This window comes from Sorex fumeus, unplaced genomic scaffold, assembly GCF_029834395.1.
Source record: "Sorex fumeus unplaced genomic scaffold, SorFum_2.1 ptg000063l, whole genome shotgun sequence".
NCBI lineage: Eukaryota > Metazoa > Chordata > Mammalia > Eulipotyphla > Soricidae > Sorex > Sorex fumeus.
Window position 1 is genome coordinate 39,200,543 of NW_026606120.1, and position 23,552 is coordinate 39,224,094.

Consider the following 23,552-nt stretch of genomic DNA (forward strand, 5'->3'; position numbering starts at 1 on the left):
CTTGAGTTTTCCCCAGTTTGCTCTTCCAGAGTAAACTAACGGAGGTAATTCCCCCCTCCCCCCCCCCAGTCAAACCTGCAGGCGAACATATGAAAGCTCCCCCGTCTTGTTTGTTTCTTGTTAGTACTGAGTCCCTTAGTACACGGAGCTCCTTCCTACCCCCCATCACCGGGTCCTTGCAGTGTCGTCTCAGACTCGTCTTCCTTGGGGCTGTGTCCCAGCAGCCTTGGCTAGAGAGCGGGACGGTGGCCCGACTCCCCCAGCCCAGCGCTGCAGGAATGCGTGCTCAGGAACCGGCTCACGTGTTGCCTCTGCTTCTGCTTCCCTGCCCTCAGGTCCAGAGCGAAGACAGTGTCCTCCTGTTTGTCATTGCCTGGACGATCACAGAGATTATCCGCTACTCCTTTTATACGTTCAGCCTTTTAAACCATCTGCCTTACCTCATCAAATGGGCCAGGTAAAGAAGTTCCTGGGACGAAGACAAACTTTTGGAATTACCCGTTGTGTTGCCTCCGAGTGTGCGACAGGGGCCGGGTAGAGGTCTGGTTTGTGGGTCACCTCAGTTAAGGGTCTCTCTTTAACTTCGACTAATGGAAGCATTATTTCAAATTCTTTAAAGTGTAGGGTTTTTTTTTTAATTGCATCAATTGCTCTCAGATCAATTATTTGATGAGAAACTGGATGGAATGCCCTTTTTTGTCCATATGAAGTTTTGCTCGTGGTTCTCTGCCCTAGTGGTATTAGACCAAGTTAAAGTCACTGGCTCTTGGTTTGCCATCACACAGTCACTCTCTGGCTGGCAGAGTTTAATTTGGTGGTGGGCGGAGAGTGGGGGTAGAGTGGGGGAGAGCACTCAAGTTTGGAGGGGACCTTCGCTCCGATACATGCCGAGTATTATGCCCCTGACCTTCCTCTCCAGCCAGCCCTCAGTTTTTTTTTTCTTTTGGATTTTGGCCATACTTGGAGGTCCTGAGGGATGCTCCCACCTCAGTGCTCGGGCTCTGGCTGCTGCCCGCGGCGCTCCGGAGGCCTCCTGTGTGCAGGCATGCACTCGGCCTGATCCTGTGATGCTGCCCCTTGGCCCCTCAATGAAGTTTAATTAATAGCAAATGTTACAGGGCAGTTTTAGCATACTTTTATTTTGCTCTGATTATTTTTGCTAATATATTTGTTATGAATTAGGTTAAAAAAAAACCAGTAGTAGTTCTTCCATTGACCTGCGTTAATCCATGACATACTCGCGAGCAGTTTTCTAAGCTGGGAGAGACTACAGGGAGGAGTGAAAAGGGAAGGGAACGAACATCGCCCCAGTCGGAGTGAGGGGGATGGACGTTGCCCCAGTCGGAGTGCCGGGCCCGCAGAGGACAGAGCCGGGCCTGCAGTGTTCTCGCACTGAAAGGATGCGAGCGCCATTTTCCTGTTCTGTTTTGTTCCTTTCTTCTTTTCTTCCCCTGGGGTTTTGTTTTGATAGAAACTGCCTTCGCTCGGAAAGGGGAAGAGTGAGAAGCCGAAGCGGCTCCTGACCGGCGGGCAGCTGGTGTGGAAGCCGTGTGCGAGGCAGAGCCCTGCCTCCGCTGTTGGTGGGTCTCTCGGCTGTGTCCAGGCCTGTGGAGACCCGGCCCTCCCCGGCCCGCCCAGCGTGGCTGCGGGGGCAGCGGCCACGTGGCTACCCCTTGCCGCAGTTCCTGCACCAGTGTCCCTGGCCACCATAGATGACCGTCGGGCCCTTGGACACCCGAACCGACGCCGTGCTTCTGGCAGAGGCGCTCAGTTTGCTTCGTGGCACGGCTATCCGGGTTCTTTTTTGAAAGATGATTTTCCTTTTGGGGGGGACTAATTTTGCAGAAAGCCAGGGAAATGGCAGAGAGCTGGAGCACGTGCCCTGCGGGCGTGAAGGCCCCTCCCCGTGCCCCAGGCATAGTGTGCTCCACCAGGACTGCCAGGACTGCCGGGCCCAGACATCACTGCGCCCCTGGGCTGAGCCTTGCGCCATCTCACCCGCTTGGCCAAGTGGACCAAGGTCAATTCTGGCCCCATGGCACTGCTTGGGAGGCCTCCTCCCCCGTCAGAAAAAATTGTGTGGGTTCTGTCGTGTGATTATAATTATAGTTTTTTTAATTGAATAACAATATGAGCAAAAGCTATTGTGAATATAATTCTGTAATTAGCACGTATTTCACTTTTCACCACAACAGCTTATACAGACATTAGCAAAACTGTTGCAGCGGACACAATTGGATATGCTAGATATTTTTTATTTTTCCCCCCCTTTTTTTAGTCCACAGACAACTCTGGGATGGGGGTCGAGGGGATTCCTGGACACTCCACTCCAGACGCCTTCTACCTTCGGCGCCCCCAGCTCCCCTGCTCCGGGGCTGTGTGCACCGTGATGGGGGCCTCCTTCTCAAGTGCACTTGGCAGCACTTTCGACCTTTCAGGGACTTATTTTGAAAAATTGCTTGTTGAATCAGGACAGATTCTGAGGCTGACTGAACACACTTGCTTTCCTTAGAACATTCAGAAATGTATCTGCGGTGGGCCCTTTCCAGTAAGCGCTTTGCCAAAGTCTGAATTAACAGTGGGGAAGCAGGAAGATCTCTTAGCAGTAGCTTTCTGAAGGACCGGTACTCAGCAGGAGGGTGGGAGTGTGTCTCCTGCGACCGGGCTGCGAGCCTCAGTAACGAATATTCTGTTTTGTTTTAGGTACACACTTTTCATTGTGCTGTACCCCATGGGCGTGTCAGGAGAATTACTCACAATATATGCTGCTCTGCCCTTTGTCAGACAGGCTGGCCTGTACTCCATCAGTTTGCCTAACAAATACAATTTCTCCTTTGACTATTATGCATTCCTAATACTGGTCATGATCTCCTACATCCCACGTAAGTAAACAATTATGCACGTATGTCTATTTATGATTTTTCAACAATTTTTTTTCCTAAATAGCTGGAATTAAGTGTCTTTGGTTTTTACATTCTATCCAAGTAAAATCTGACATATTGGAAATGCATTGGTTTTTATTGAACGGGTGGTTGTCAGGGGGAATGTTCTCTGCCAGTAATTGAATAAAGATGAACCCTTTTCAGTGCAGCTGCCAAAATGTAGCCCTTGATCGTGTGTGGGTTTGAAATGGTGAGTACCGGGAGAGGTTAAGTATATACAGAGGGAAAGTACTGGGTAGGAAACAAAAGAAAACAACAACAACCAAAATCCCCCAAGCCCATTAATGACTGTACCTCAACTCTCTCCTGAGAAAAAAGTGTTTTGGTATTTGAAAAACACTGTAAAAATATTTTTTGCATTGTTTACTGTATTCAAAAAGACAGTTACTTCATTTTTAAAGACTCAATACTAGTTAACAAGAAACAAATAACAAAATAAAAATAGATTTATATGTATATATTTTTCTTATTTCCTTGTTTGGAAATGAGCACTGAGGCCATGTGAAGGAACGTGCTGTTCCCTTCAGGATGACTTCCAGTTATTTCGCTCGCACAGCTTAAGGTTTAAATAACGCAGACGACCAGAGTGCCTGTAAGCTGACTTTGTAACCAAGGGGGAAAGGCCACTTTTGAGGTTTTTATGGGGTGAGTCTTCTTGGCCGAGGAAGAGAGGTTGATTCCCTTTCTGGCGTCCTGAAGTTGAGTTGAAGTCTCTGACTGACTTCCAGATACCTGAAAGGTTCTTGTTCTACACAAGGTCCTGCGTTAACATTTCCTCTTCCTTGTCCATTTCTGTAGCCATCGGGTTCCGAAATTTTATTTTCATCCACACGATCCTATAGTCTTCCTTAAAGCTCAAGTTAGATCCAGACAAGAGAGTTGGCTTTTTCTTCAGCCCACAGCCTGAAGCGAGTCAGTCACCCGAACAGTCATAAGCGACATGGTTTGTGTCCCTCTGTGGGAAATTGCATTTCATGCACTGTGAGAAAAAAAAAATCCAGATTTCTTGTGAAAGTTTATCTTGGAAAAACTCCTGGATCCAGTTCTACTCCATGATTCATTTTCCACTCTTAATTAATTATCAAGTCCTCCTCTTTGGAGCCTGAGCCGGGGTGGCTAAAGGCCATTTCTCTGGAAACACAAAAGGTAGCTGATTTTTAAAACAAAAGATAAATGTGGAAGAGTCTAAAAATGTAAGCCACAAAAAAAATTAACGTTTGGTTTTTCACCTTTCTAATTTTGTTCTCTCAGAGCCTCATTCTCCAGTTTCCAGAGCAACAATTCCCAGTTGCAGCCCTGCCAAAGCCAGAGTGGCTGATTATACTGGGGTGGGGGCACCGTGACTTCCTTAAATTCAGCCTGTGGTAGAGGGTAACTGGGAAAGGCCGCAGGGACTGGATCATAAAAGGAAACAAGCACGGGGCTGCCGTGCCGACGGAATAGGGACCCTACCTCGAGTGCTCCAAGACTTCGGGCCTGTCGAGGATGCGGCCGTCGTGCCAGCATGGCTGTCCAGGGGCAGCTGGCTCGTCCCTCCTTGTCCTTGCGATGCCCCGGTAGCCAGTGCCCTGAAGGGAGGCAGGTGCTGCGGAATTTCCCTCCTTGGCCTTCGCCGAGGAAGGAGAAGCACCAGCCTGGGGCCCAGCTGCCTTTCTTAAGGCGTGTGCTCCCTCCCCACCCCACCCCTGGTCCCCTTCTGTTCTCAGCCTCCTTGCGTAGGGAGGCTTGATTAAAGCCTATGGAAGTCCTGTCTGAAGGCAGCTTAACTCCTGGAACAGGAGTGAGCAGGTGATTTCAGAGAGATCAAAAGATTCCAGTTCCCTCTGAATTCGGTGCGCACACGCACATCCACGCATGCACACAGGCATGCGCGCGCGCGCGCGCACACACAGACACGAACATGGCAGCCCAGACCAACTCTGCTCAAGTCTCTTCAGTCGTTGACAGGTTCCTGCTGTGCTTCTGGCCTGAGCCAGTTGCTCTGGATGTTTTCAGTAATTTAGGTTGTTAATATTGAGACCAATTTGTTCCGCTTATTCCAGCCAACTGCACGCTTCCAACTTTCCAAAACTCTGTATTTATAAGAAGAAGCCCCAGCGTTTGGCGAGGGCGCTTTGGCCAGCAGTCTTCGTGACCAAATTTGGTTTTCTCTCTCCACTTGTTTCTTCAGCGCTTCTGTAGCGGGGGGTTGAGGCTAAACACGGATTCCATGTGCAGCACCTTTCCTCTCCTGGGTGGCTCAGGGCCCCGAGGACGGGCTCCGGGGGTGCAGGTCCTCAGCAAGGCGCCCCTCGCCCGCTCTGCTGCACTCACCCCCCTGCAGTGCTGCTGGCTTCAGGAGCTGCCTGTGTCCTGCTTGCAGACGGGGCCAGTGCGCCAGGGGGGAGGCTCAGAGGAGAGGTGGGTGGCAACCAGGACCCTGAGGAGCCCGTGGCTCCGGCTCAGCTTCTCTTGGGCACCAAGAAACCCAAAAGCTCTTTTTTTTTTTTTGCTTTGTGGGTCACAGCCGGCGATGCACAGGGGTTCCTCCTGGCTCTGCACTCAGGAATAACCCCTGGCGGTGGCCAGGGGACCATATGGGATGCTGGGAATGGAACCTGCATAGGCCGCGTGCAAGGCAAACGCCTTACCACTGTGCTATTGCTCCAGCCCCTCTATTGTGTTTTATTCCTGCTTATTTTTAAATTTTATTGCTCCAGCCCCCCCCCTTTTTTTAAGTTAAAGAACTGTGATTTACAAAGTTGTTGATAGTTGGGTTGCATATAATATTTCAACACCTGTCCCACCTCCAGCATCATGTCTTCCCTCCACCAGTGTCCCTGTGTTCCCTCCCCACCCCCACTTGTCAGCCTGGGGGCACATTTCAAGCTTCCAGCGGGTGCCGCCTAGACCCCATGTCTTAGTGTGTCGAGCCTGTGCCTCGGGAATATGGGTAAACCCGGCATCCTTACAGGGCTAAGCGTCCTGTCTCCCCGTGACGCCAGGCCTGGCGAGGCCGTCTCCTAGCAACAGCCCCCCAGGACCTAGGAAGTGGTTCCTGCCCTGCCTTGGACCCTCTGCCAGGCCAGCACCCGGCCGCCCAGCCCCTCGCTCCCTTCTCTGCACAGTTGCCCTTTATTACAAGTCTGTCTGGAAAGGTGACTTCGCCCCACGCTTTATTTTCAAGGATTACAGTTAGCATCCCTTACCGTTTAATTATATCTTCACTTCTAGTTTTCAGATTACAATTCTAGAGCCTGCCCAATTCTCCATCTTCTCGGCCAAAATCGTTAGCTCACGGTGCAGTTGTGCGCACGGGCTGGGCCTTGGCTGCACCCCACTTCCTGCCCACCATCCCCAGCTCGCACACCCACTGTCATAGCACGCTAGCTGGGAGTTTGGCCAACGCAGAACCCACTAAACATGGAAGACGCTATCAGGGAAAACTTGGCAGTGGCAGAAGTCACCTCCCCGGGAATATAGGGCCGACTGTCCAACAAAATCAAGACCGTTGCTGTTGGCCGGGGGAGGAAAGGATGTGGCCACCAGTCCTGCTTAGGGTGCGGTGTCCGTGTACTGAGCCCTGGTGGGGGCCGGGTAGCATGACCCTGCATTTCCCACAGGACTGCCGCTTGGGCAGGAGGCTGTGGCCGAGGGAGGCTGGCACCGTGCCCACTCTAGCACTCCTAGCCCCACAGGTTGGTTGCCAGTGACCTCCCTCCCCTCTTCATGTCTGCTCCTGGGGAGGCCGCAGCCCCTCCCTGCCCCAGTCCTTTGAGGAAGGTGAATGCCCAAGCCAAGGTCCGCATCTCTCTGTGGGCCCTTCTCTGTTGGCACCTGCTCGTCGCGCAGACGGAATGTCCCGGCATCTGTGCCCTGCTCTGCCAAGCGTCACCTTCCTTCAAAGGACTTGTGGGAGCCCCCGGGGCAGGGAGGAGGGCTGGTGGCAGTGAGAAGTGGGAGGAGGCTTAGGCCAGGCCAGGGCCCAGAGCCTGCTGGCGACTTCCTCCGGGCTTTGCTGTGAGGTCCCAAGCATGTTGCCTGCCCTGTCTGAGGCTTCAGCGACAATGACAGCTTCGTTCCACGTGCTCGTCCATTCTGTGGAGGTGGAGTCAGAGAGTAAACATGGCGGTAACATGAGCACAGGGAGTGTTTCTTGGTGGCTGTGACGGCCGTGACAGCAGAGTGGGTCACTGCCCACTCGCCCCACCCCCCACCCCCGCAGGCCCACCTTGGTGCTGGGCGAAAAGGTGCTTGGGAGCCAGAGAACCTCGAGGCCACGTGCTTAGAACAGAACTCACAATTTTCTTTTTCATTTTGGTGTTGGTTTTTGGCCCGCGCCCAGCGGTGCTCAGGGGCTACTCCTGACTCCACACTTAGCAGTCAGTCCTGGTGGTGCTCAGGAAACCAAATGGGGTGTCAGGGACCAAACCCGGGTTGGTGAGGCAAGCACCCTCCCCGCTGCACCGTTGCTCTGGCCCAAGAACGTGCAGTTTGATTTACCGTAGCAGGTTGGCGGGGAGGAGGTGGTGGGCCACACCTGGCAGTGCTCGAGAGTGCTTGCTCAGAGGTGACCCCTGGCAGTGTTCAGGGTTTGAAGGTGCTGGGGATTCGAACCAGCGCTGCTGTGTCAAGACAAGTGCTTTAGTCCCTGTACTTCGCTCCAGCCTGAGACAGTTACGTGATCTTAACCATCTCTCTCCTTTTTTCCCAGTTTTCCCCCAGTTATACTTCCACATGATCCACCAGAGAAGAAAGGTCCTTTCTCACACTGAAGAACACAAGAAGTTTGAATAGCTCCTGCTTCCTGCACCTCCTCCTTTCTCCGCCCTCCAAAAGACAAACAAACAAACAAACAAACTTTTCAATGATCAAAAAATGCTGCAGACTTTTTGAGTTCCCAGTCGTTTCATAGAAAATACATAAGAACTATTTTTAAAATATTAAAAAAAAAAAGAAGAAGAAGAAGAAGAAGAAGAAGAAGAAGAAGAAGAAGAAGAAACCAAAATCCAGTGTCACCTGGGCCTGGGGTTTTTTATTTAAAAAAAAAAAAAATCTGTTCATAAAAGATCCCGACCAGTCCATGTCAGTATGCTCTTTCAGCCAGAAGTTCTAATATTTATGATGGCGCTAGAAAGGGATTTGGCATTTCCACCCTCCTGTTTTCTTCATGTCTGGTAAATAAAGATCCGTAGCGCTCGCTGCCGAGGGGCCCCGGCGGGAGCGGGCTGGCCGCGGTAGAGAGCCTCGCCGTCTGCAGTGTTTCACATTCCCTTTACGAAGTGCTTGACTGCATGCTGGAAACTACTTGTATTTTTTGAAGCAGCAAACTGTTCTTTGGAATGCTCTAAGGTGCATTATGACTGGGACCTACCCTTCCTATCTAGTGAATGAATTATGCAATGTATATGTCTGTGAAGCTTGGGGTATACCCATAACCAGAAAACGACTCAAACCCTTCCATGTGTTTTCAGCCGAGTGCTTGCTGCCTGGTGCTCTTTAGTGAGTGTGTGTGTGCTTGGTGCGAGAGCCTGTGGCCTCACTCGGCCTGGGCAGGACGGTCACTCTCAGAGGGGAAACACGTTCCAGTGAGGGATGGCTGGCTGACTCACCTCACGCTTCTCAGAACACCTCCAAGATCTGGGTTTGCCTGTGACTTTTCTCGTGTGGGTCACGTAGGAGTGCCTGTCATTTGAAGGCACGGGGAAAGTCTGACTTCTGAAGTGAAGCCCGGGGGACGTCGGAGACTAGGCTTCTGACACCTTTGTTGTCTTTAAGTTTTTGTCATCTCGTCTGTGCGGTTTGGCTGGTCTGATTCCTCCCAGTTCTGGATCCAGAGGCAGGAAGTGTCAGTTGAGCTCAGAGCGCCGTGTCCCCCTGCGGCATGACGACAGCCAGTGTCAGGCCTGTGCGTCTTCACCCTCTCTGCTTGCTCACCTGCATGTTTGAGGCTCCTTCAAGAAAGAATTCGGGTGAACTTTAGATAATGCGTTAGACTTTAAACAGTGTTCTATGTGGAGCCTTTCTTTTTTTTTTCTCTTTCAATTGGTTGATCTTGAACATGTGAAGTCTCGCTTACCAACTTACTGAGCTGTTATCACTTAAAGTATAATTGCTAACATCAGCAGGGTATCATGATGGAAAATTAATTTTTTAAATGCTTATTTTCATCGACGTTTGAAAATACGATGAAAATGAGAAGAGACTGCATTTCTAGGATGTAATACAGGCGGATGTCTAATAGATTTTTTTTTAATCAAACATTAAAATTCCACTTCTTTAAGTCAGCACTCTTCACTCGGGCTTGTTGAGATTAGAATCTATTCTTGTATTTGATAAAATATGTGGGAAATATTTTTCATGCTTTTTCTAATTTTCCTAAGTATATTTCTACAATAAAATAGAAGCAGTTTGGGTTATTATTGCTTTCCTTGGTTGTAAGTAGTCATACCCTCGTTTCTTAGTTAGGGGTCATTTCTGGAAGCAATAGAAGAGGGAATAAAGAATCCAAGTGTCCCAGGATTGCTGGATGAGGGATTTTATTCAGATCTTCCTGTTATAATTTGACAATATGAAAGAGTGTCAGCAGGTGAGATACTGCATCAGATTGGACTGGGCATCAGGACACCACAAGCAGCGCCCATGTCCAGAAGGGTCTGGACCGCAGTGGGTATTGGCACACCCCCGTGCAGCGTGCCCACGGCGGCACACAGATCTCCAGTCCCTTCCGAGTGACTGGCCCCTTTCTCTCCAGCTAGCCTGAGTTAGTTTCCCCTGTGACGCCGTGGCTGTCCTTCCGTGAACAGAGACCACCTAACACCAGCTGACGGTGCATCTTCTCACCCAGTGTGGCAGAGGGAGGTGTTGTGTGGGCGGGGTCACATCAGCTGGATCTGTTTCCGGGACATGGTCAGAGGGGATGTGTCAGAACCCCCTGTGGGGCCTTTCTGGGGCAGCAGACGCTTTGAGCTCCTCAGGAGTGCTTTGTAGACACAGCTTAACAGCTGCATCTTGCTGTGTCTCTGAAGGCAGGGGTCATCCATTTAACATGGACTGACCATTATCGAAGGCACCACGGAGAGTTAGTCAAAAATGAAAGCACCATCCTCCCAGATGAAAACATTCTCTGGACCAAACTTCCAACAGGAAGGGTTTAGAAGATCATTAAAGAGACACATGTATCATTTCCATGTGTTCTGTTTGTTTCGTTTGGTTTGATTTGATTATTCATTTATAATAAAAGATTGGCATCGATGCGGTACAACCTGTAAATTATTTTCAATTCTGTTTCAGAGGGAAAAGAAAAAACTTCAAAATCAGTGCATACTACTCCTTTGAAATTTGGGTACAAAATTATACAACCACATATATACCTGTTTTTGTATTTTTTCTATGTTGTGAAAACCAAAATTGTAATTTTATAAGTCTTTGATTCACTAAAATTATATAATTTAAATGTATTTTTTGTATATTTAGAAATAAGGAGTTCAAAGACCATGCTTAACTTTCTATGCATGCGTTTGGAAGCTGTTTTAACCTGATATGTTAACAATGTAGAACTAAGTTGTATTCCTAGGAGAAACCGACCTGTGTTGCATTTCAGAATAAACTGGTGTGTGCACTGCCTGAGTTTAAATGCTGGCCGATGAGTCGTGATTTTTCACAGTACTGTGACCTGAATGTGGTGTTGGCCAGAGGTAGGGATACAGTTCAGCCCGTTGAAAGGTTTAACATCTTTTTCTACAATTCGGACTGGTTCTGCCTGAGAAGAAAAGTAGGGGTGGGGGTGTGCTCAGTGGAGGAGCACGTGACTTGCTTGGATGGAGCCTGGTTCAGCCCGGGCACAGCATGGCCCGCAACAATGATGATAATGAAGAAAATTTAGAAGGGGCCGGAACAATAGTGCAGTGGGTAGGGTGTTTGCCTTGCTTGCAGGGGTCCCAGGTTCGATCCCAAGCATCATATAGGGTCCACTGAGCACCACCAGAAGTGATTCTGGAGTGCAGAGCCAGGAATAGCCCACGAACATCGCTGGGTGTGTGCCCCCCCCCCCCCAAAAAAAAAGACAGTTTATACTAAGAGGTTTCTCAGAAGTCCCTTTTCCTGGGCCAGGAGCAAAGTGTGGCTTTGTCTTGGGGGAAGTCCACACCCAGCAGTGCTCAGATCCTACTCCTGACTCTGAGCTCAAAGTTCACTCCTGGTGGTGTTCGAGGAACAGTCTGTGATGCTGGTGATCTAATCCTGGTCGGCTACCAGCAGAGCCAGTACGCAGCCTCTGCGGCCACGTCTGACACAGTGCTGGTGTGCCCCACCAGTGGCTCACACCTGAATGTGGCTTAGTTAACACCAAAGGCAGCGTGGGTGTCAACGTGCCACTGAGGGAAATCCCTGCCCCATCGATGTTGACTTTCTATTAGGAGTAGATGTGAACCAGGACCTCGTCCTAAAAAAAATACCCCGTACAGAGGAGCTTTCCATGTCCTGCAGTTCAGCAGCAAGTGGAGAGAGGACACTGTCCACTGCACTCAGCCAGGCCCCTTCTGGCCTGCTGGGCACCCTCCGTTTGCCCCTTTTTGTGGCTCTAGAAGTACATGGCACCCCTCGGGTTCACAGTGAACCAGCACGCGAGTCCCAGAGCCTCTTCCCCAGGGGAACACTAGGATTCTGAATGACCCGGTATTACCAGCACGGTGGTTAGAATCACCTCTCTCCCCATGCAGAGTCCAATCTGTTTCAGTTATTTATGAAAAGAAATTGCTTCAGCCGAAACTGAGGAAGCAGATGGTAAAGTTACTGGCACAGGCTACCCCGAAAGCACAACCTTAGGGTGGTAATGGAAACCAGGGCTTCCTAAGTTGTCGTTGTCATATTTTGTGGCAGTTATGCCTACTGTATTAACACAAGCTCTCGCCTGAGGAACTGGTGTAGTTAAGAGACCCATTCTTGAACGCAGCATCCCACGGGTACTCTGTGTGGGTCTGTTCCATTTCACAAGAATGAGGACTAGTTGGCCATTCTTCATGTTCTTAGAACACACGCAGCCTTTCGAATAGATTGGCTGGTTGTTATGCAGTTCAGTGGTGAGAAACGGTTCTAAGTAGCCATTGCCAAAATTAGTCCGTGCCAATTAATGTCCCCCCACCAACCCGGCCCCGGAACAGTCAGGAAAGAGCCGTATGGGGTAGTTGGGTGCTGTTTCGTTTTGTCTTGACCAGTTCTTTCATTGAAATATATGTTAGATGACTGAATTTCACCACCAAAACTGATCTCTTCCTCAGTACTCCCTGAAATCCACCCAGTTCTCCACGTTTGACAAGCAGAACTCCAGCATCTGAGACTGGGCCTCTGGTGCCATCCAGTGAATCTTTGTTTTGAAAATCATGTTTCCGTCCACTAATTCCAGAACACAGACTTATTACCACAGCGGCGCTTCCGCATCTGCCTGGAACCTTGGTAGATGCAAGCCAGATGTTTTTCCAGATGCCGCATGAAGTCCCAAAAGTCTTTTCCGCCTCCGTCCTGCTGTGCCGCGTCCATCCCGCTAGGGGGCAGCGCCCCCCTAGCAACCGGGGCTGGGACGCAGAGGCCCTGGGCACAGCTTGAGCCCGCGGAGCCAGGCCGGCTGAAAGGCCCCTCATGAAAATTAGTCACGGATCTTTATTGTCCATATAAAGCGATGGCATTTGGACGCATCTTCTGGAGGGGTTCGGGAGGCTGCACTTGGGAGTGGAGAACGCAGAGTGGACGCCTGTTAGGCCCCGCCTGTTCCCTCTCCCCTGCAGAGCCCTCCCAACCTCGGCCTGGCCTGCGAGTGCTCAGGGGGGCTGCTCGGGCAGGTGTTGGCGCTCCTGATCCACGGGGACTGGGCCTGTGAATATCGAAACGTTCCAGGCGCCAGTTCCCACTCTCCTGTCTCCGGATATTTTTGGAGGGCGGCCTGGGCCGTGAGAAAGTGTCAGGCCACCTTATAAGGCTGCGTCTGGCCTGAGAATGCTGCTCTGCGGCGTGGTCAGCGCCCTCCGTGGGTGTGAGTGAGTTTGACTCTGCTCGGTGGATTTTCTCACAGACTGAAACTGCTGCTGTCTGTGCCAGGGATTATCCCCACTCTCCAGCAAGGGTCCTCACGAGAGCTGTTTCAGACGGCCGCCATACGCAGCAGCCCGGCCCGTGGTGGGTACCGTGCGCCCACACGGGGGCAAAGGCCACAGTGTGAGTGCCGAGGGGCCGGGCAGGGGAGTGGCGCCAGGAGAGAGAGGAGGGGCCTCCGAGGCTCACAGCTGAGGGCAGGTTTCCTCTGGCTAGACTCGGGTTCAATTCCTTCGTCCGTCTCGGAGAGCCCGGCAAGCTACCGAGAGTATCCCGCCTGCACGGCAGAGCCTGGCAAGCTCCCCGTGACGTATTCGATATGTCAAAGACAGTAACAACAAAGTCTCCAATGGAGACATTACTGGGTCCACTCGAGCAAATCGATGAACAACAGGAGGACAGTGACAGTGAAAATAAAATAAATATTTAAAATATTTATTTTTAAATAAAATAATAAAAAATAAGGGTCTGGAGAGATAGCACAGCGGGTAGGGCGTTTGCCTTGCACGCAGCTGACCCGGGTTCAATTCCCAGCATCCCACATGGTTCTCTGAGCACTGCCAGGAGTAACTCCTGAGTACAGAGCCAAGAGTAACCCCTGTGCATTGCCATGTGTGACCCAAAAATAGAATAAAATAAAATACCATTTTATTCCACGGTAGATTTGTCTGTCCTGCGCAATGCCACCTCCTCGGCCCCGCGGTTCTGTTCCATCCTCGGTGAGCCCCTGACCGCCCGCCGGGCGCAGGGAGCCACCATCAGCCCTTCAGGTCCCGTGCCATGGCCAGGCGCGTCTTTCCTGCCCTCCTGTTGGAGCGGGGGTGACCCAGTGAGCCCTACCCCCCCGCTTCTCTACTGCAGGTGGCTGCCTGCTCTAGCGCGTGCCTGAATGTGGGGGTGCAGACAATCGGACACACGTGCTTTAAGGGCCCAAGGATAGCCCAGCAGTGGGTGCTGGCCCTCAGGCAGCGTGCTTGGGCCAGTCCCGGCACACATATGGCTACCCTGAGCCCCGAGTCATCCCGAGCATTGGGGGGGGAGTGTGTTTTTAAATAAATTTCTCCCTGACTGATCAGTGTGTCTGCTCTGAATATCGTTTTGTGTTTGTTGTTTGTTTGGGGGCCACACTGTTACACTCAGGACTTACTCCTGGCAGGGACTGGGGGGCATGAAGTTCTGGGGATCAAGTCAGGGAAGCATCTCAACCCATGTACCATCTCTCCAGCCCCCAGGCAACCTGCTTTATAGCTCTACATCCCTGGGCAGAGAGGGGTCACGAGAGGCAGAGACTAAGGAGCCCCTCCAGATGGTCCCACCCCGCCAGCCTCGGTCTCTCCTGCGCAGTTCCGCATTTGACCCTAACCCTGACGCTCTCCTGTCCACCTGTCCCTCCTGTTTCTGCCGTCCAGGTCTCCGTGCCCGCCCTTCCTGCTGCAACCCATCTGGGTGACAGCTCTGCTCAGAGGCACCATGACAACGCTAGAAGCCGCTGTTGGCCATTCTAGGTGCGGCTTCTGGCTGAAGGTGGGGTGCCATTCTGCTGGACATTAGAAGGACAACAGCCTGGGAGCAGCGACACCCTCCCCCACCTCCTCCCTGTCTAGAAGCTCCGAACCTCCCCCTGCCTCCCTCCCTCGCAGAGGTGTTTGCCAAAGAGACCATGGTAAGGGCCAGATAGTGCAGCGGTTCTGGTGCTTGTCTGGCACATCGTTGGGCCTGGCCTAATGCCTGGTTCTGTGTGTGGTGACCCACAAGGAGTGAGCCCTGAGCCCAGAGCCAGGAGTAAGCCCTGGGCACTGCTGGGTATGACCCAAAACCATAAAGGAGAGGGAGTGGATTGGAGTGATGGCACAGCGGGTAGGGTGTTTGCCTTGCATGCGGCTGGTGTGGGTTCGATCCCCGGCATCCCATATGGTCCCCCCAGCACCGCAAGAGTAATTCCTGAGTACAGAGCCAGGAGTAAGCCCTGAGCATCATCAGGTGTGACCCCAAAACAGGAGAGACAGAGAGAGAGAGAGAGGGAGAGAGAATGGCAGGGTCTGGGGGACTCCACAGTGGGGCTGCCGGGAGCACAGCACCCTGAACTCACTGGCTGAGTGCGACTTTGGTGGCTCCTGGACCCCTGGTGCCCATGTGGGGTGTGTGAACCCGGGAGCGTGCGGCGGCCCAGTCACAGCGCTCTGCCAAGAGGGGGGCCCAGACACCACCTCACGGCAGCCACAGAAAAAGGGAAAGGGAGGGAAGGGGGGGGAGAAGATAACGCAAACCAGCTATCGGCAGCTGGCACCTTTGGGAGCAGGGGACGAGCCTGAGCCCTGCCTGGAGTAAGCCCTGAGCACCACCAGGTGTGCCCCCTCCCCCAAAGCAGCAGGAGCTTCCGAAGCCAGCAGCCACCCTCCCCCTCCCCCGTCCTTCACAGTGTGACATAGTGACAGGGGAAAGGCTGGTACCCCACCCGCCAGCTCCAGGGACGACCCGCTAGGTGGAGTGGGGTGTGTCCCCCCGGGCGTCAGGCTGGCAGGCACAGGCAGGGCCAGGCAGCTCGGCCCTGGCCCTGACCTCATCCCCCCTCACTCCCTCCCTCTTGGGGGGTCTCAGTCTAGCGCCTTGGCCAGGGCGGCACGTGAAGGGCGCTGGGGTCTTCCCCAGGAGGCCACAGTCATCTCAAGAATTTTAGTTTGTTTTGTTTAATTTGGGGGCTACAGCTGGCAGTGCTCAGGACTTAGTTCAGTGCTCCAACACCTGGCAGGGCTCCGGGACTCTGTGGGGTGCCAGGGATTCAGACAGGAACTGACTGTGCAAGACACATGCCTTACCCCTTTGCATTTCCCCAGGCCCCTGAGAGCATTCTTTTTATTTTTTCTTCTTAGTGAAGCACCATGAGGTACAGTTGTAGACTTACAATTTTTTGTGCTTGGGTTTCAGTCATACAATGATCGAGTACCCATCCCTCCACTAGTGCCCATCCTCCACCTCCAGTGCTCCCAGTATCCCTCCCACCCACCCCCATACCCCCATCCCACCCCACCGCTGTGGCAGGGCATTCCCTTTTGTTCTCTCTCTCCTTTTGGGTGCTGTGGTTTGCAAGAGAGGCATTGAGTGGCCATCATGTCGGTCTAGAGTCTACTTTCAGCATGCATCCTCGAGAGCATTCCTGCTGGGTTTCTTTTCATTGCAGGGGACAGAGGCCTCTCAGCTGGCTCAAGGACTCCAGGGCTGTAAGCTGCAGGGACCTAACTCTGGGCCCGCGCGTGCTTGGCATGTCCCCCGGGCCTTGAGCTGTCCCCCACACAGCCCATCGTTTTGGCTCGTGACTGTCTGCCTGTCTGGATTTTTCTTATCCCCCTGGCCAACCATGCAGCTTTCCCTGCCTGTCCCCTGACCAGGAGGTCCTCAGAGATGCTCAGACTTGAGGGGGGCGGGGGTCGAGGGGTGGGCAACAGGCCAAGTGAGTTTGGGGGCTTCTGGGCCGGATTTGCTCATGCCCTGGGCAGCACGGCCAGGACGAGGCCGGAGGCGCAGGGCACTTGAATCCAGACGCATGAGAGCCACAGGCTTGGGCGTCCTGTGGGCTGTCTGTTTGCTAAATGCCAAGTCACCGGCGGCTCAGCAACACCCCCCACCCCCGCCCCGCCTCTGTTGGCGCGAGACTAGCAGCCTCCCCCGCCCTCCAAGTGGCTCCGAGTCTCCTTCCACCAGGGCTTGAAGACTGGCACGAGCCTCCAGACAAACGAGCCCAGAGCGGATTCAGATGGTGTAACGAGGAGACAGAGACTCAGAAGGGTGGGCCTGCGCTGCGCCTCCCACCGGGCCTCCCCACGGGAGCAGGAGGGCGAGCCTGAACCACGCACCGCAGACACCCACGCCCAGGTCGTTTCCCCCACCACACTGGCCTCCTGTCCCCTCCTGCCCAGACACAGGGAGGGAGAAGCCTCGCTTGGGATGAACAGCATGCTTCCAGCTCGATGCTAGGGGACCGGGTGGTACCAGGGTTGGAGCCCAGGCCCCCCACGTGAGACTCGTGTGCTTCAGTCCATCCAGCCGCCGCCCTGAGGGAGACTTTCTAAGTTAGTTTTGCTTTAGGCGTGGGAGCCCCAGCCAGCTGTGCTTGGTGCTGACTCCTGGCTATGTGCTCAGGAGCAGTGAGTCCTGGCAGTGCCGGGGGCCGGGCAGAGCCGGAGATGAGCCCAGACCTCCCGCACGCACGCAGGCAAGCTCTGATCTGGTCGATCCGCCCCGTGCCCTTCTGCTTGCTCCAGGCTCCCTGAGCAGCTTACAACCCGACCATGCACCCCAGCCTGGGTTCTAGCTCGGGGCCTCTGCCGGCCGCCTGGGCGTGGGGTCAGGGGCTCCGTCTGCCCAGGCCCCGCGTCCGCCTCTGGCCCGCTCATTAGCAGAGCATCTGACAGGGATTCTCACAGCCTCCGGGGGCTTCTCTGCCCACTCAGTGGGGGTGAGCAGGCCCCCGGCAGAGACACGCACGAGCGGCTTCGTGTCTGCGGCCCCCGCTGCCTGCCCTCCCAGAGCACGGCTGAGCTGCCCCGGCGACAGCGGCCCGTGGCTCGCTCCGCTTCACTCCACGCCGGAAGGAAGAAGGTGGGCAGGAGCAGCCACCGACACCTGTCACCCCCGCCTTCAGCTCACACCGGCCCGGCAGATAGTGACATCCCAGAGCTGCAGGGCACCTCTTGCCTCTGCTGCCACAGAACTGGACCCTGGGCGGGGGGGAAGGGGGCAGGACCGGGCCAAGCCAGCGCCAACCTCACCCCCCGCTGTTCCTCCGGAACCTCCAGTGCTTTCAGCTGAGACTGGGACGCAGAGGGCCGAGTGGGGACGCTGCCCCGGGAGCAGGGAGGGACGCGCTGAAGAGATGCCACGCCTGGCCGTCCAGAGAGGGCAGAGGGCAGTTGGGAGAGGACCCCAGGGTCGGGGAAGTCCTGCTGCTCAGCTTTCCAGATCTCTGGGTGCTCCCGAGTCCCCCAGGAGCCAGGCAGCAGCCCTCCTCCCTCCCGCCCGGGTGCCCAGCCCACTCACATGGACGCCAAAACCTGCCCAACCCCGGACAGGACGCCCCCTTAATAGGTCCGGAGGAGGCCACCTCCCTTTCTGTCCTTCAAAGACTGGGACGCACGCCCACCGCTGAGACGGGCTCACTGCAGCTGGGCTGAGCTGTGCCGTGTCCAGCCTCATGCCAGGACCCTGAGGACAGGCACATCTGTGACCCAAGGCAGAGCGCCCACTTGTACCACTGGGCCGTCAGGGTGGGGCCAGCATAGCTGAAAGTGCGTGCCCCTTCCTCTTCACCCCACCCCACCCTTCCCCTCAGCTCCCCTGGGCTCTCCAGAAGCCCAAGACGTTCACTGCCTAGTGACTGGGAGAACCTCCTGGAAACCAGCACCGAAAAGCAAGGGGTTCCACCTCCCCAAAATGAGACAATGTTCTAAATCACTACTAAATCGCTACAATATTCTGCCTCACCACAGTGGGCAACCCCGGCCTGCAGGGGCTGGTGTGGAACAGCCTGGGGGGGTGGAGGCCTCTGGTGCAAATGGAGGGACAGTTTCTTTGTGTTCACATAATGAAGGTATCTTCTTTTGTTTCAGGACGCCGGGACATCCAGCACTCGGTCTCTGATCTGTGCTTGGAAGACCGTGTAGTGCTGGGATTGAACCCAGGGCTTCTGCATGCAAAGTGCTCTCAGGGCATTCCCGCCCCAGCAGTATTTTTTTTTTTTTTTGCAAAGTGGGTACTAAGTCACATCTGTTCTAGGTTGTTTTAGTTACTAAAAACTTTTAATTAAGAGAACTTGCATTAAAACAAATTTTGAAATTTGAGGGCCTGAGAAGTAGTACAATGGGTGGGGCACTGGGTATGGCCCCCAAACAGAAACAAAGTACTCTCCAGCCAAGGACTCGCTCAGTAGGGCCGGAGCACTGTGAGTCTTGGACGCTCGAGGCCTTGAGCTCAAACCTGGAGGACCAGCCTGCCACGCCCAGCTGAGCTCCGCATCCCCCAGCTCCCAATTATCACGCATCAGGTCTGCACTGCCCGAAGAGTACCCCCAAGAGTGGCCCTGGGCACTGAGCACTGCTGGGGAGCACCCCCGCCCCACCCCCATCACATAGAAATAAAGACACTGATTTCCTTCTCTGAGGGACGGAAGATTTGGAGCGCGGCAGCCAAGGCCGTGGTCCCGCAGGCTCACGCAGCTGAGAACTCTGCTCCTTTCTTGTGTTCCCCGGGCGGGCGCATGTCTGGGTGCTGTTGGGCAGCACACCCGGGCCCTCAGGTGCTCCCCCTCTCCACTGGGTCTCTGCGTTACCCCCATCAGAGCTTGAATTCTCTTGGGTTTCCGGCCTAGATGCTGGAGGTGTATAGGCCACCTCGCAGGGGATGGCCCTGGGCCGGGATGGGGACGGTGCCTGGGCAGGAAGGAGCGAGGATTCCTCTCCCACTTCGTCCTAGGCCACGTGTTCCTCAGTCTCCCATTTTCCCCTTCGCCCCCCATGCCCCCTCTATGCCCTGCAGCAGGGGTTTGTACCAACCGAGCTCAGCCCACAGAAATTTCCTACAGGTCTGCCAATGCAAACGGCCAACGTGATCTAAATGGCAACGCTTTTTGTATGTATGTGCGTATGTACTTATTTTGGCTTTGGGGCCATACCTGTGCTCAGGGCTGAGTCCTGGCTCTGTGCCCTGGTGGGGCACATGGGTGGGGAGCAAAGCAACGGCCCTGCCCGCTGCACTATCTCTCTGGCACCCCAACAGCGATCCTCGCTCGCTTTGCAGTGCCCCGGGCCTCACACATGCAAAGCAAGCCTCTACTCTCAGCTGCATCCCTGGCTCTGCTGGCTCTGACGAGATTTTGTTTCATTTGTTAAGGTGTGTGTGTGTGTGTGTGTGTGTGTGTGTGTGTGTGTGTGTGCGTGCGCGCGCACACGCTGCTGTGGGGGGCTTGGGGCTTGCTCTGGGAACCAATCCCTATGTGGGTGGAATCTGAGTTTCCCACAAGCAGACACATACTCGGCCCGCAGAGCCCCCTCTGGCCCCGACAGTGGCTCCTAATGACCTGTCTGCACTGGTCCCGGAAGGTCGGGCAGGTTGGAAAGCGCTGTCCTATTGCCTTAGCCGGCTTGGGGTCTGATTGCTGGCTGGGGCTCACGTCCCCACCCCTTGCTTGACCTCAGGCCCTCACTCTAACTCTGACCCTAGGCCCTGAATCCTCACTCTAACTAAGCCCGTGCCCGTTATAGGCTTGGTTCTCTTGTGGGAGACAGGGGGCTCGTCCTGGCGCCGAGCTCAGTAGTAACCGTCTGTGCCCGGGAGCGACCCTGGGTGACAGCTGCCGCAGCCTCCAGTGGGGCCTCTCTCTGGGCACGAAGCTCGCGCTGCCTGGCCAGCAGGAGCACGGCCTTTGGCGAGAGAGAGCAGGAGCCGAGACCCAGAAGCTCTGCTTGGATTCTCCTCAGCCTCGTGCTGGCGTCGCACACACCCACCCTGGGCTCGGGGCTGTCCGCCCACCCAGAACAGAGCTGCTTGCTCGCTCCTGCCTGCCCCTGCCCACTCCAGCCCCCTGACCCCAAGCGTGACCCTCATCCTTCGGGTGCGCCAGCCTCGGTAGGGCTGATCTGCCGGTCACTGAAGCCCCTTTCCTGCTGCATGGGACCTGGCGTCCCTGTGATAAGTCATCAGCCTGTGATGGGCAACAGATCTGGGAGATCAGGATGCAGAGATCAAAATACGGGAATCAGGGTATGGGGATCAGGACAGACGGATCAGGATATGGGATCAGGATACAGGCATCAGGATCTCGGGGACAGAAGGAGACGAGGACCGGCTCGCAGCTCTGCCACACGCTATTCCTCCATTTGTCACCCCAGGGGTCTCCCTGGCTGCTGACCCCGAGTTTGAGCTAGATTTGATGCCAAACTGCTCCTGCTGGACCAGGTAGACACCAGAAGGGACCAGTGTAAAACCAGGTGCCCTGCGCAGCTGCCACCTCAGAAGCTGGAGTAGCCTTAGTCCCCCCTCCCTCCCTCCCTCCCTCCCTCCCTCCCTCCCTCCCTTCCATCCTTCCTTCCTTCCTTCCTTCCTTCCTTCCTTCCTTCCTTCCTTCCTTCTTCCCTCTCTCTTCTTCCTCCCTCTCTACTTTCCTCCCTTCCTCCCTCCCTCCCTCCCTCCCTCCCTCCCTCCCTCCCTCCCTTCCATCCTTCCTTCCTTCCTTCCTTCCTTCCTTCCTTCCTTCCTTCTTCCCTCCCTCTTCTTCCTCCCTCTCTACTTTCCTCCCTTCCTCCCTCCCTCCCTCCCTCCCTCCCTTCCATCCTTCCTTCCTTCCTTCCTTCCTTCCTTCCTTCCTTCCTTCTTCCCTCCCTCTTCTTCCTCCCTCCCTACTTTCCTCCCTCCCTCCCTCCCTCCCTCCCTTCCTTCCTTCCTTCCTTCCTTCCTTCCTTCCTTCCTTCCCTCCTTCTTCCCTCCCTCTTCTTCCTCCCTCCCTACTTTCCTCCCTCCCTCCCCCCTCCCTCCCTCCCTCCCTCCTTCCTTCCTTCCTTCCTTCCTTCCTTCCTTCCTTCCTTCTTCCCTCCCTCTCTTCTTCCTCCCTCCCTACTTTCCTCCCTCCCTCCCTCCCTCCCTCCCTCCCTCCCTCCCTCCCTTCCTTCCTTCCTCCCTCCCTCCCTCCTTTCCTTTCCCCTTCCTTCCTCCTCTCTCTCACCCTCTCTCTCTCCCTTCCCCTTCTCTCTCTCTAGTGGTGGAGCTCACATACACTTGCTGACAGGGCGACATCAGGATGCCTCACTGTTCGGCCACCAGGGAATCCCAATGGCAGTGGCCCAAGGTCACTCAGCGTGTGGGATGATGCTGAAGATCTTACTTGTCACCTCTTGCCACTGGGCTGTTCCCAGACCCCAAACCTTCACCCTCCCCAGCCCCTTGCCAGCCGTCCAGACTGTGGGTCTGTCAGGATTGCCTGGGCGCAAACAAGCCACCAGGGCTTGAGCTCAAAACTGCAAACTTGCCCCTGAGCCATCCGCCCTCCTCAGCCCAGACCCGCCCACTCGATGCTGCTCCGGAGTCTCCCACTGTGCTCCCACTAGAGTGCTCCAGAGGAGAGCTCGTACCCTGGGCCAGCAGCACCGGGCTCCCTCTGCAGGCTCCAGGGTGACACCTCGCCTTCTCTGGGTCTGCTGCTGCCTCCAGGTCTCCTTGGCCCATGGCAGCACCGCGGTCTTGGCCTGCCTGCACATGGCCTTCCCCGCACCTCAAATCCCCTCCCCCTCCTCCTGCAAGATCGCTGTGCTGGAGCTGGGCCATCCTAAATCCAGAACCATCTCACCTTGGGATGAGGTCATCTTCACCTTCCAAGATGTGAAAATTAGATCTTAATCCTTAAGTATATTTACAGACCTGACACCCCAGTAAGGCGCATTCACGGGGGCCAGGCTGGGGTTTGACCATCTCCCCGGTGTGGGTGGGGATGGCATGATTCAACCCACTTCACTTCCCACCACATGGCGCCCCCACAGCCCACGTGGGCTGATACCTGCAGGGCCCTGAGAACCGCACAGGGCTCTGGAATGTGAGTCACGGCTGCCAGCCCACATCCTCGGAGATGCCTCTGTGGAGAGTAACGCAGCGGGAAAGGGGCGTGCTTTGCACATAGAGGACCAAGGTTCCATTCTGGGCACTTAGTAGGGTCTCCTGAGCCACTCGGAAGCGATCCCTGAGCACGGAGCCAGGAGTAAGCCCTGAGAACTGCTGGGCATGACCCAGCCCCAGAAAAATAAGACACCTCTCGACTTGCTCTAGGGGCTGGCTGGAGAAACGGTACCGAGACAGCTTGCCTTGCACACAGTCAGCTAGGGCCCAATCTCCAGTGCCCCATACGGTCCCCCAAGTCCTGCCAAGAGTGATCCCTGAGCACAGAGACAAGAGTCAGCCCCAAACACCAATGCATGTGTCTCTAAATCCAAAATAGAGTAACTAGATATGTAAGGCTTTCTCTGAGCTTTGCCTAGCCTTAACCCCCGCCCCCCCAAGCTGCTCCTCCCATAGACTCTCTAGAACAATCTAACCTGACTACAGGCCCTGTAACAAGAGGGGAGGAGCAGGAACTCTGCCCCCCCCCCCCACGGACTCCCTTACTTATTGGGGCGGGATGTCTGGTGCTCGGGGGCTGCTTCTAGCTCAGTTCTCAGGGGATCATGTGGTGCCAGGGATTAAATGAGGCCAACCAGATGCAAAGCAAATGCCCATAACCCCATGTTCCGTCTCCATCCATCCCCCTCGCTGATTTATTTATTTAGGGTTAGGAACGATATTCAGTGGGATTCAGAAATTGCTCCTGACTCTGTGCTCAGGGGTCACTCCTGGTGGTGCTCAGGAATCGAACACCCGAAACACCTTAGCCCCTAAACACACTCTTTCTCTCTGACCCCTGGGCTCCTTTAGATTAAAAAGAAAAAAAAATCTGAATCTGATGCTTGGTTCCGCAGGAACAAAAAAGCTCATTTTTAAAAGCTCATTTTAAAAGCTCATTTTTAAAGAACA

At 54.5% G+C, this 23,552-nt stretch overlaps 1 protein-coding gene across 1 annotated transcript in view; it reads left to right on the forward strand.

The window, feature by feature from the left end:
• HACD2 (3-hydroxyacyl-CoA dehydratase 2) overlaps positions 1-10,557 on the forward strand; it is an 84,581-nt gene extending 74,024 nt beyond the window's left edge. Inside the window, exons 5-7 of the mRNA XM_056127896.1 lie at positions 336-457; positions 2,704-2,882; positions 7,636-10,557. Of these exons, the coding sequence (XP_055983871.1) occupies positions 336-457; positions 2,704-2,882; positions 7,636-7,718 (384 nt within the window). The 3' untranslated portion in view covers positions 7,719-10,557. The remainder of the gene's footprint in view (positions 1-335; positions 458-2,703; positions 2,883-7,635) is intronic.
• The last annotated feature ends 12,995 nt before the right edge of the window (positions 10,558-23,552 follow it).